Source organism: Chrysochloris asiatica, unplaced genomic scaffold (assembly GCF_000296735.1).
Source record: "Chrysochloris asiatica unplaced genomic scaffold, ChrAsi1.0 scaffold00257, whole genome shotgun sequence".
Classification (NCBI taxonomy): Eukaryota; Metazoa; Chordata; class Mammalia; order Afrosoricida; family Chrysochloridae; genus Chrysochloris; species Chrysochloris asiatica.
The window spans coordinates 3,652,276-3,662,213 of NW_006408775.1; the positions used below are offsets into that span (position 1 = coordinate 3,652,276).

Here is a 9,938-nt window from a genome sequence, read left to right on the forward strand (position 1 = left end):
TCAGTGTGGATGTGGACAGAGGTGAGGGCTAACAAGGGGGATACTTTTTTGGTTCTGCTTTTTGGTATGAAAACCTTTTCTTAAGTGGTGATGGTGGTTATGTGCCATGGAGTCGCTTTCAACTTGTAGCGACCCTGTACAGGGTTTCTGAGGCTGTAAATCTTTACGGGGGCAGAAAGCCTCATCTTTCTATCCCGCAGAACAGCTGGTAGTTTCTAACTGCTGACCCTGAGGTTAGCAGCCCAATTCATAACCACTATGCTACCAGAGCTCCTTTTTCTTAAGTAAATAGAGGTAAATACTGTTAACTGATGGTACATGGAGTGGATTCCAACCATTGTCATGACACCAAGTGTATAATTTATTGAATGTGGGACTGATTATATGTTCTGGTAACCTTTACTCAATTCACAATAAAAAGTTTTAAAAAAATTTTTTTTCTTGAGATTTTACAATAGTGGTTTCAGGTCCTTTTGTGATTAACTAATTTCACTCAGCATAATGTCTTCCAGGTTCACCCATATTACGAGGCATTTTGCAGATTCATCTTTATTCTTCTAAGTTGCACAGTATTCCATTGTATATACCCCCAAATTTGTTCATCCATTCTTCCACTGATGGACATTTAGGCTGTCTCCATTCTTTTGCAATTGTGATGAACATCGGTGTGCACACTCGTGTCCTGGTTTTTATTACTTGTGGCTATATTCCAAGAAGAGGGATTGCTGGTACATAAGGTATTTCTATTTCCAACATTCTGAGGAAGCATCATACCATTGTCCATAGTGGTTGAACCATTTTACAGTCAAAAGAGGGTGATATTTTAAATATCCTCCTCAATGGTTGTTGTCATTGATAGGTGCCCTAGAGTTGGTCCCTACTCATAAGGTTCCCACATACAACAGAACAAAGCGCTGCTCAGTCCTGCAGCGTCTCCACAACCATTGGTATGTTTGAGCCGACTGTTTCAGCCACTGTGTCAGTCTGTTATTGAGAGTCCTCCTCCAGTCTGCTGACCTTCTTCTTTAGCAAGCATGATATGTCCTTTCCCAAGGATTGCTTCCTCCTGTCCAAAGTAAGATGAAGTCTCACCATCCTCAATTCTAAAGAGCATTCTGGATCCATTTCTTCCAAGACAGATTTATTCCTTCTTCTAGCAAGCCATCGTATACACGTTGCTGTTGTTAAGTGCAGTCAAGTCACTTCTACTCATAGTGACCCTGTATATGGTTTCTGAAGAACAGCTGGTGGGCTTCAACTACTTATTTTGCACTTCAAACCAACCCTGCAGTCGACCACTTATCCTACAGCACCACACCAGAACAGATTCCTCCTCAATTAGTCAGCCATATTACATTTTATGTTTATCAGCTTTGATGTTTTTAAGTTTTTATAAACTAGCACTGACTTCATTAGGTTTTCAGGTAATTATATCAACATGTAATTGTATGGGTATACTTTCTATATAAATTAAATGGTAGTTTTAACTTTTATTGCTATTATTATTTTTATTCACTGTCCAGCTTTCGCATTCATAAGAGGTTATTGAAAATACCAAGGCTTGGGTCAGGCACACCTTACTCTTCAAGTTGGCATCTTTGCTCTTCAACACTTTAAAAAGGTCTTGTGCAGACTTGCCTAATGCAATAAGTCGTCTGATCTCTTGACTGCTGCTTCCATGAATGTATTTTGTTTTTTTCCTCCTAAGTTTGTCTTAGGACAGCGGACAGTGAATAGCCGTACAGTGAATAAGGAAAATCAGAGAAGAATTGATGCTTTTGAGTTGTGGTATAGGAGGAGAATACTGAAAGTGCCATGGGCTGTCAAAAGAACCAACAGATCTGTGTTGGAAGAAGTGCAGCCAGAGTGCTCCTTGGAGGCCAGGATGGCTAAACTTGGTCTCTCATACTTGGGACATATTGTCAGGAGAGACCAGTCGCTGGAGAAGAATATCATGTTTAGTAAGGGGGGATGGTCAGAGAAAAAGAGGAAGACCCCCAGTGAGATGGATTGGCAAAGTGGCAGCATCAATGGGTTCAAACATGGCAACAATTGTGACGTTGGCCCAAAATTGGGCAGCATTTCGTTCTGTTGTGCATAGGGTGGCTATGAGTTGGTACTGACTCGATGGCACCCAACAACAACAACAACAACAACAAGTGTTAGTCTTAGACTTCTTTCTTCTCATTCCACACTCTACTGGACAATTACATCAACTCTGCTGTCTCTAACTAGACCTGACACTGATGACTTCTGCATCCGTGCCCCTGAGACCTCCTCTGACTATACATCCATAACATCCACCTCTTCAGCTCCTCTACCTGGGTGTCTTGTGTAGCTTCACATCCACCATCACAGCCTACCTCACAAGCACACACACACCCCTGAGACTTCTCTCCAGCCTGTGTTGCCTGTCTCAGATGATGGTACCCCAGTGTTGGGTATCAACCTCTACTCTCCCTCCTCCCACTTATCCAATCAGCCACTAAATGCTGTGTACTCTATCCTTAGCATCCCTCAAGACATTCTTGACTTTCCATATCTGCCATCTTTCAGGGTCCGCTCCCTTGCTGGACTGCTGCTACACTTCACGGTGGTCTGCCTGCATCAGTTTCTAGTCTTGCATTAGTTTCCCTTCTCTGATCCCACCCATCACAATGAAGTCACAGGGATCACTCTACAATGTAAATCAGATTACATTCTCCCTGAAATTTCCATTTTTTAAGGTACCCTCTCCCATTCTAGGAAAATATCTAAACTTCTAAATATGACTTCTCGTGGGGTGACGATATAATGTATCATGCAAAACATGATTTTGTCCAAGAGCATTCATCATTACAAGCTAACTCAAGTCGATGGCAGGCAAACCAAACTATTCGATAACCCTACTCATGTGCCATGCCTTCCTCTCCCTACTCAAGTCCTTATCCTCACACTGTAGCTGAACCTGTTGCTCTGTCCCCCTAAAATGAGACTACCTGGTGGCCACACTTATTTACTTCTGCTTTTACTAGCCCCACAAGCCTCTTTTCTCACAGTAACCACCCTTTCCTGAAAAGGAGTTATTCTTTACTCTTCTCCACCAATCCCACAGGAATTGATTGCTTTCTGCTCCTAATGTGCCCTCTTTGGTCTTCTATTCTATTTCTTTGCATTCTTTTGGATCTTCTATCCATGAGAATGAAGTCCTGGTGTGGTATTGCAGGATCCACACTGGACTGCTAACTACAAGGTCAGTGGTTCAAACCCACCAGCTGGTCCTCAGGAAACCTATACAGAGTCTCTTATGAGTCCGAACAGACTCAACACAGCACCTGACAACAACAATCATGAGAATGGAGTCCTGTTGTGGCACTATAGGATCAGCACTGGACTGCTAACCAGAAAGTTGGCAATTCAAATCCACCAGCTGCTCCTTGGAAACACTATGTAGGCTCTCTATGAGTCAGAACAGACTCAACAGCAAGTCACAACATCATAAGAATATAAGGTTTACACATTCAAAACAACAACTTTGTAGGTCCACGGATGGCGTGGCATTGTCTTAAGTAGGTTGATCCCTGGGGAGTTCAGAAGACATCCCAAGAGGATTGCAGACCAGCAGCCCAGAGTTCCTCGGTCGTGACATGGTTGCTTTTCCAGATACTGCTCTTCAAACTCTATTAAAAACAAACCATCCTTTACACCCAGTAACTGTAAGGATTAGAAGCAACTCTGCAATGCAGTATACCCACTGGAAAAGGCACCACTCAGTCAATGCAGTTGTTGCTGCTAAATGCCGTGGAGTTGGTTCCAACTCATAGCGACCCTGTACAGGGTTTCCAGGGCTGTTTATGTTTGTGGGAGCAGAAAGCCCTGTCTTTCTCCCACAAAGCGGCTGATGGGCTCAAACCACCAACTTTGGGGTTCACAGTCTAATGCTTATCATACTGAGCACTGCACTCCATAATCAATGAAGTAGATGACCAGAATTGAGGGGTGAATGGCTTGTACAGATAACATTGTAGTAACTCAAATTTTTGAGCTAAGAAAAAAATATATTTTAATAACTCATACACTTAAATCTATGTCAGAAAATTTAAGATTCCAGGGAATTCTATTTGGAACTTGTCTCCACCCAGATAGTTTCCTCTCCAAGTTATGAGTATTGAATCGGGTAATATTCTATACCAGCTCTGTTTGGTCCAGAGAGGCCAAAAGGGAGTTGGTACACTGTCTTCTTATCTCTAACGAAGCTCTCGGGAATAAGGTCCCAGTGGCCATGAAGACACCTGTAAATGCCTGCTCTGGGATTCCCACAAATGTCTTTCAGGCACTGAGTTAAGACCATGACTACCCTGCTCCTCACTTGCTCAAGACCTGCCTATATTTCCAAGACTTTCCAATCCTCACAATAAAGAGAAGCATTGGCAGAGGTGAAGAACATAGGACGACGACACCACTAACCTCCCTCAGGTAAGATTACAGCAGAGGAGGCAGTGATATTGGTTTACAAGACATGGAATTCTTTTAGGAATACACTTCACTAAATCTTCCAGATTGAGGAATCAATAGAAGTCCTGAATAAAGCAGTTCGATTGAGATAAAGCCAAAATCAATCAGCTGTTTCTCTTTTCTTTAGGAGTTACAAAGGCGGTGAAGTGGGGAACTGAAAAATGTAAACCGAGACACATACAGTCAACAGAGCGCAAATGGATATATTCCTGTTTCTTTTTCTATTTTTAATATGCAAAACCGAATCAGGGAGTCTAGGAGGACTAGCTTAAGACTGAGTGTGGAAAATTGAGAGAATGAGTGAACAGATCTTGTCTTAGCAACTCCATTAACAGATCTGCAAATATGTCTTAGTCTGGAGCTTGATTTACTACATTTTGTTCATCCGTGTCTAGGAGTCTGAATTTGCTATTGTGCACTAACCTGGTTCCCTGCCCATGACTCAGGCAAACCAATCAAGTGTCTCTGAGTTCCTCCTCCTGGGGCTCTCCAGGCAGCCCCAGCAGCAGCAGCAGCTCCTCTTCGGGCTCTTCCTGAGCATGTACCTGGCCACAGTCCTGGGAAACCTGCTCATCATCCTGGCCACCAGTACAGATTCCCGCCTGCACACCCCCATGTACTTCTTCCTCAGCAACTTGTCCTTCGTGGACATCTGTTTCTCCTCCACCACCATTCCCAAGATGCTGACCAATCACATACTTGGGAGCCAAACCATCTCCTTCTCTGGGTGCCTCACACAGATGTATTTTTTTATGACGTTTGGGGATGTGGACAATTTCCTCCTGGCTGTGATGGCCTATGATCGCTTTGTGGCTGTATGCCATCCCTTACACTACACAACAAAGATGACCCACCAGTTCTGTGCCCTGCTGGTTGCAGGACTATGGGTCATTGCCAATATGCATTCTTTGTTGCATACCTTGATGACAGCTCGACTCTCATTCTGTGCAGATAACAGAATCCCCCACTTCTTCTGTGATGTGCCTCCTCTCCTAAAGCTCTCCTGCTCTGACTCACACCTCAATGAGCTGTTGATTCTGACTGAGGGGTCCCTGATAATGATCATCCCATTGGCTTCCATCCTGGTTTCCTACATTTGCATCACCTGTGCTGTCCTGCGAGTCCCATCCACAAAGGGGAAATGGAAAGCCTTCTCCACCTGTGGCTCCCACCTGGCTGTGGTTTCCCTCTTCTATGGCACCATCATTGCTGTGTATTTCAACCCTTCATCCTCCCACTCAGCTGAGAAAGACATAGCGGCTGCTGTGATGTACACAGTGGTGACCCCCATGCTGAACCCTTTCATCTACAGCCTCAGGAACAAGGACATGAAAGGGGCCCTAACAAAAGTGATTTCCATGAAATTTTTCTCTGTTCAATAATAACATGGACTCTGCCATATAGGAAATTAGTTTGTAATAAAATCTTATTTCCTTTTATCCCTAATTCTTTGAAACTTGCAGTTGTCTATCCATATGTTTGTCTTGAGAGAATGAAACTCTTGATACAAACACTTCATGTTAAAGAACGAGACCATCATTGCTGTGTATTTGAACCCATCACTCTCCCACTCAGCTGAGACAGACACAGTAGCTACTGTGATGTACACGGTGGTGACCCCCATGCTGAACCCTTTCATCTACAGCCTCAGGAACAAGGATATGAAAGGGGGCCTCACAAAAGTGATTTCTATGAAAGTTTTATGTTCAATAATGACATGGACAGAGAATGTCACACAGGAAACTGGTTTGTAATGATTTTTTGCCCCTACTTACTGTAATGTAGTTCTCCATCCAGATATTTGTTTTGGTGGAGTGAAACTCTTGATACAGACTCCTCAAATTAAAGGGAAAGAGAGATTCTCTTACCGAATGGTCAGACTATTCCAACTGCCAATACCCTCCAATCCAAACCACCAGGAACACATCTCTAGCTAGTTTAGTGTGTTTATTACCCATTACAAGAAATAACACCTTCAATGCAGAGCTGTGGGAATTATGAGTCCAAAAGTGTTAGAAAGTCTTACAGGTTTGACTGTGAGCTAATTGTGGTGAGGGTTTAAGCACTGGGGTTTTGATCTGGCTTGTATGTCAGACACAGGAGTAATTATTATTGGGCATATCAGTATCTTATCTAGATGGATGAAAGTGGAGACAGAGGTGAAAGTTGTATTTGATAAGGAATCAGCCATCACTCATGATCAGTCAATATGAGAAATGTCTGGTCATTGCTGTGGCTTGGATAATGTTTACGTTTTTGTCTATTTCCAGACATGACTAGGGAGCATGGTGGCTCCATAGGTTTAGCGCTGGACTGCAAACCACACTGTCAGCAGTTCGAGTCCACCAGCCACTCTGTGGGAATAAGATGAGGCTTTCTGCTCCCATGCAAATATTTAAAGCCTCAGAAACTTAACGAAGGCATGACTAAGGTGGTCTTGTTTTGATCCTTCAAGGTCACCTTGTCTGATACTAATGGTTTGTGAATTTCTCTATGTCCAGCAGGGAAAAGGCTCCTTTAGAGCTCCAGCTCGTCTTATGCGTGCCAACACTTTAGCTAATTAGTGTTACCTTCGCATCTGAACTTTATGTATCATACAACATTACAGCAAGAATTTTGTTCTTGTGTTGCGATGTGACATCGTGTCAGTCCCGACCTATAGCAACCCTGTCTAGGGTTTCCACGGAGCAGCTGGTGAGCTTGAACCGCCAACCTTGCAGTTCAAACCGAATTTGCAGTCCAGGGCATTAACCCACAGCAAAAATACGGGCAATTAAAAAAAAGAAGTTTCTTCCTCAGTCCCAATGTGCAGCCATGGCTACTTCAGCTTTTTCGTGTCTTCTGTCAATGGGTGGAGGTTTTGTTGCTAAGTTCCATCAAGTTGTTTCCAATTCACAGCGACCCTAGATAGGGTTTCTGAGGAGCAACTGGTGAGAATGAACTGCTGGCCCTGAGGTTTGCAGTCCAGTGCTGATCCTACAGTCCACTCCAGGACTTCTCCTGGCTTTCCACTTTTCTTTTATAACAAATACTTTCCAAATTGCTATAGAATCGCCACAATTTTTATTTTATTGTTCTTATATTTTTTAACAGGTTCCTTTAGCAAAATTTCCTCACTCATCATTTTGTTTCTGCACTAAAATATAATGGAAATTTACTATTTAATACATGACTCGAAATTTATTTGAAAGCAATTGCAGGAAATAAAATATTGAGAAATATTTAAAACTAGATAAAACATCAATGAACAAAATGCTCTGGATTTTGAGAAAGAAAGAGGAAAATAGGGTATTTTTCTTAATTTTACATTTGAAAGAGATGGGCAAGATGACATCTTGTGTGAAAAGTGCAGAGTTCAGAAAAGAGGGTCTTTATGAGGTTAGCATCTGGTTTTCTTGTTTATAGTCATCGGATTCGTGTAGCAAGATCTCTGCCTTGCAGAAAACATGGGAGTGTTTTCAATACTAAGTCTGTTTGACGGCATAATTATTATTGTTGTTAAGTGCCATCGCGTCAGTTCTGACCCACAGTGACCCTGTATAGGGTTTCCAAGGAACAGCTGTTGAATTTGAACTACCAACCTTGTGATTCAAACAACCTTGGAGTCCACCGTATTAATCCATAGGGCCACACAAGGACTCCATATGACAGTATGATATTGTTGTTAAGTATTATTGCGTCGGTTCTGACCCATAGTGACCCTGTATAGGGTTTCTAAGGAGCAGATGGTGAGCTTGAACCACCGACCTTGCAGTTCAAAGCTTTGCACTCTGACGCATTAGCCCACAGTGCCACCCCAGGACTCCATGACAATATGATAGGAGAGTATAATATGAATAAAGTTAGACACAAAAAGAATAATATTCAAAGATTTTGACATGTATAGAAATATTAGACACAGTTACAAGTTAATGTGTTTGCAAACCTACTGAAGAAGAAGATTTCCTATGAACATGTAAACGTAGCAACAACTAACATACATGAAATAAAACATCATCTAGTTTAGGTTTTTTAACAGGTTCCTTTAGCAAACTTTCCTCACTAATCATTTTGTATCTGCACTAAAACATAATGGAAATTTGCTATTTAAAGATACGTTTACTATTTAAATATAAACTCTCCTATGACATGGTAGCGTAGTGGTTACGAATTGGGCTGCTAACTTCAAGGTCAGCAGTTCGAAACTACCAGTAGTTCCGCAGGAGAAAGAGAAGGCTTTCTGCTCCCGTAAAGATTTACAGCCTCGGAAACCCTGTACAGGGTCACTATGGGTCGGAATCGACTCGACAGCACTTAACAACAACAACGTGACATGATAGGAGAGTTCTGTTCCTTGAAGGTTTGATAGAAATGATCGGCCTTTGGTTTGCATGAAAGTTTGTGGATAAACGTGGGGATGAGAGAGGAGGTGATGTTTTTTAATGTCTCCCTAAGTAAGTAAACTATATTATGTTTTATTTCATGTATGTTAGTTGTTGCTACCTTTACATGTTCATAGAAAATCTTCTTCTTCAGTAGGTTTGCAAATAAACTAACATGTAATTGTGTCTAGTATTTCTATACATATCAAAATCTTTTGTATTTATTATTCTTTTTGTGTCTAACTTTATTCATATTGTTCTTGATTGCTTTTAGTAGTAGGTTGTGTTTTTTGTTTTTTGTTTTTTTACTTTTTATTGTGAATTGAGTGAAGGTTTCCAGACAAGATCATCCGATTTACATGAAAGGAATCACACACTTTGTTTCATCTCACTGAATGTAGTTCTCCCGCTTCCTTCCAGTGGCTATTTCCATTCCACCCTCCTTCCCATCCCTTCTCAACTTTGTCCTTAGGAAAATGTTGCCGTTTTGATTTGGAATGACTGACCGGCCCATGGTGAGCGTGGCTTATCAGTGTTGTTGGCTCCCTGCCCCCCACCCCTCCTATCTACCTATCTACTGCTTGGCTGAAAATCTGGCCACAAGGGTGGGTTCCTTTCTAGACCTAAAGGGTGGTCAAGGGTCGTAGTCTCAGCTTCCTCCAGTCTTTCAGACCAATAAACCCAGTTTGTTTTCTTCAACTAATTTTGAGTTTTAGTCCACATTTTCTCCCACCCTATCCAGAATCCTCTAATGTGATCCTTTCAGAGCAGTTAGTAATGGTAGCCAGGCACCTTCTAGTTTTACTGGTCTCCGAGTCGTGGAGACTGAGGGTCACATGGTCCAATAGTCTACTGGACTCATTGTATCCAAGCCTTTTCACTTCTCGTCACTACGCACCAAAGTAGGATGTAGAACATTGTCATTGTGCACTGTGTTATATCGAACGACCATGGGGGCTCCTGAAACTACAGTCCTGCACCCCCAGGCCTTGCCACTCATTGCTTTAAGATGTTTCATAACATCTAAGACGTTTTCACCCAGGTACAATAATCCTCTTTCACACTTTTATATATTTGTGGAAG

The 9,938-nt window shown here is 42.1% G+C and overlaps 1 protein-coding gene across 1 annotated transcript; it reads left to right on the plus strand.

Moving 5' to 3' along the window:
- The first annotated feature begins 4,931 nt into the window (after nt 1-4,931).
- On the plus strand, nt 4,932-5,876 carry LOC102822268 (olfactory receptor 1361-like). The gene has a single exon (XM_006873907.1). The coding sequence runs from the start codon at nt 4,932-4,934 to the stop codon at nt 5,874-5,876; it is 945 nt and encodes a 314-aa protein (XP_006873969.1).
- Nucleotides 5,877-9,938: the final 4,062 nt, after the last annotated feature.

Excerpts from the sequence above, each read along its gene's own strand:
- LOC102822268 (XM_006873907.1), top strand. The coding sequence starts at position 4,932 with ATGACTCAGGCAAACCAATCAAGTGTCTCTGAGTTCCTCCTCCTGGGG.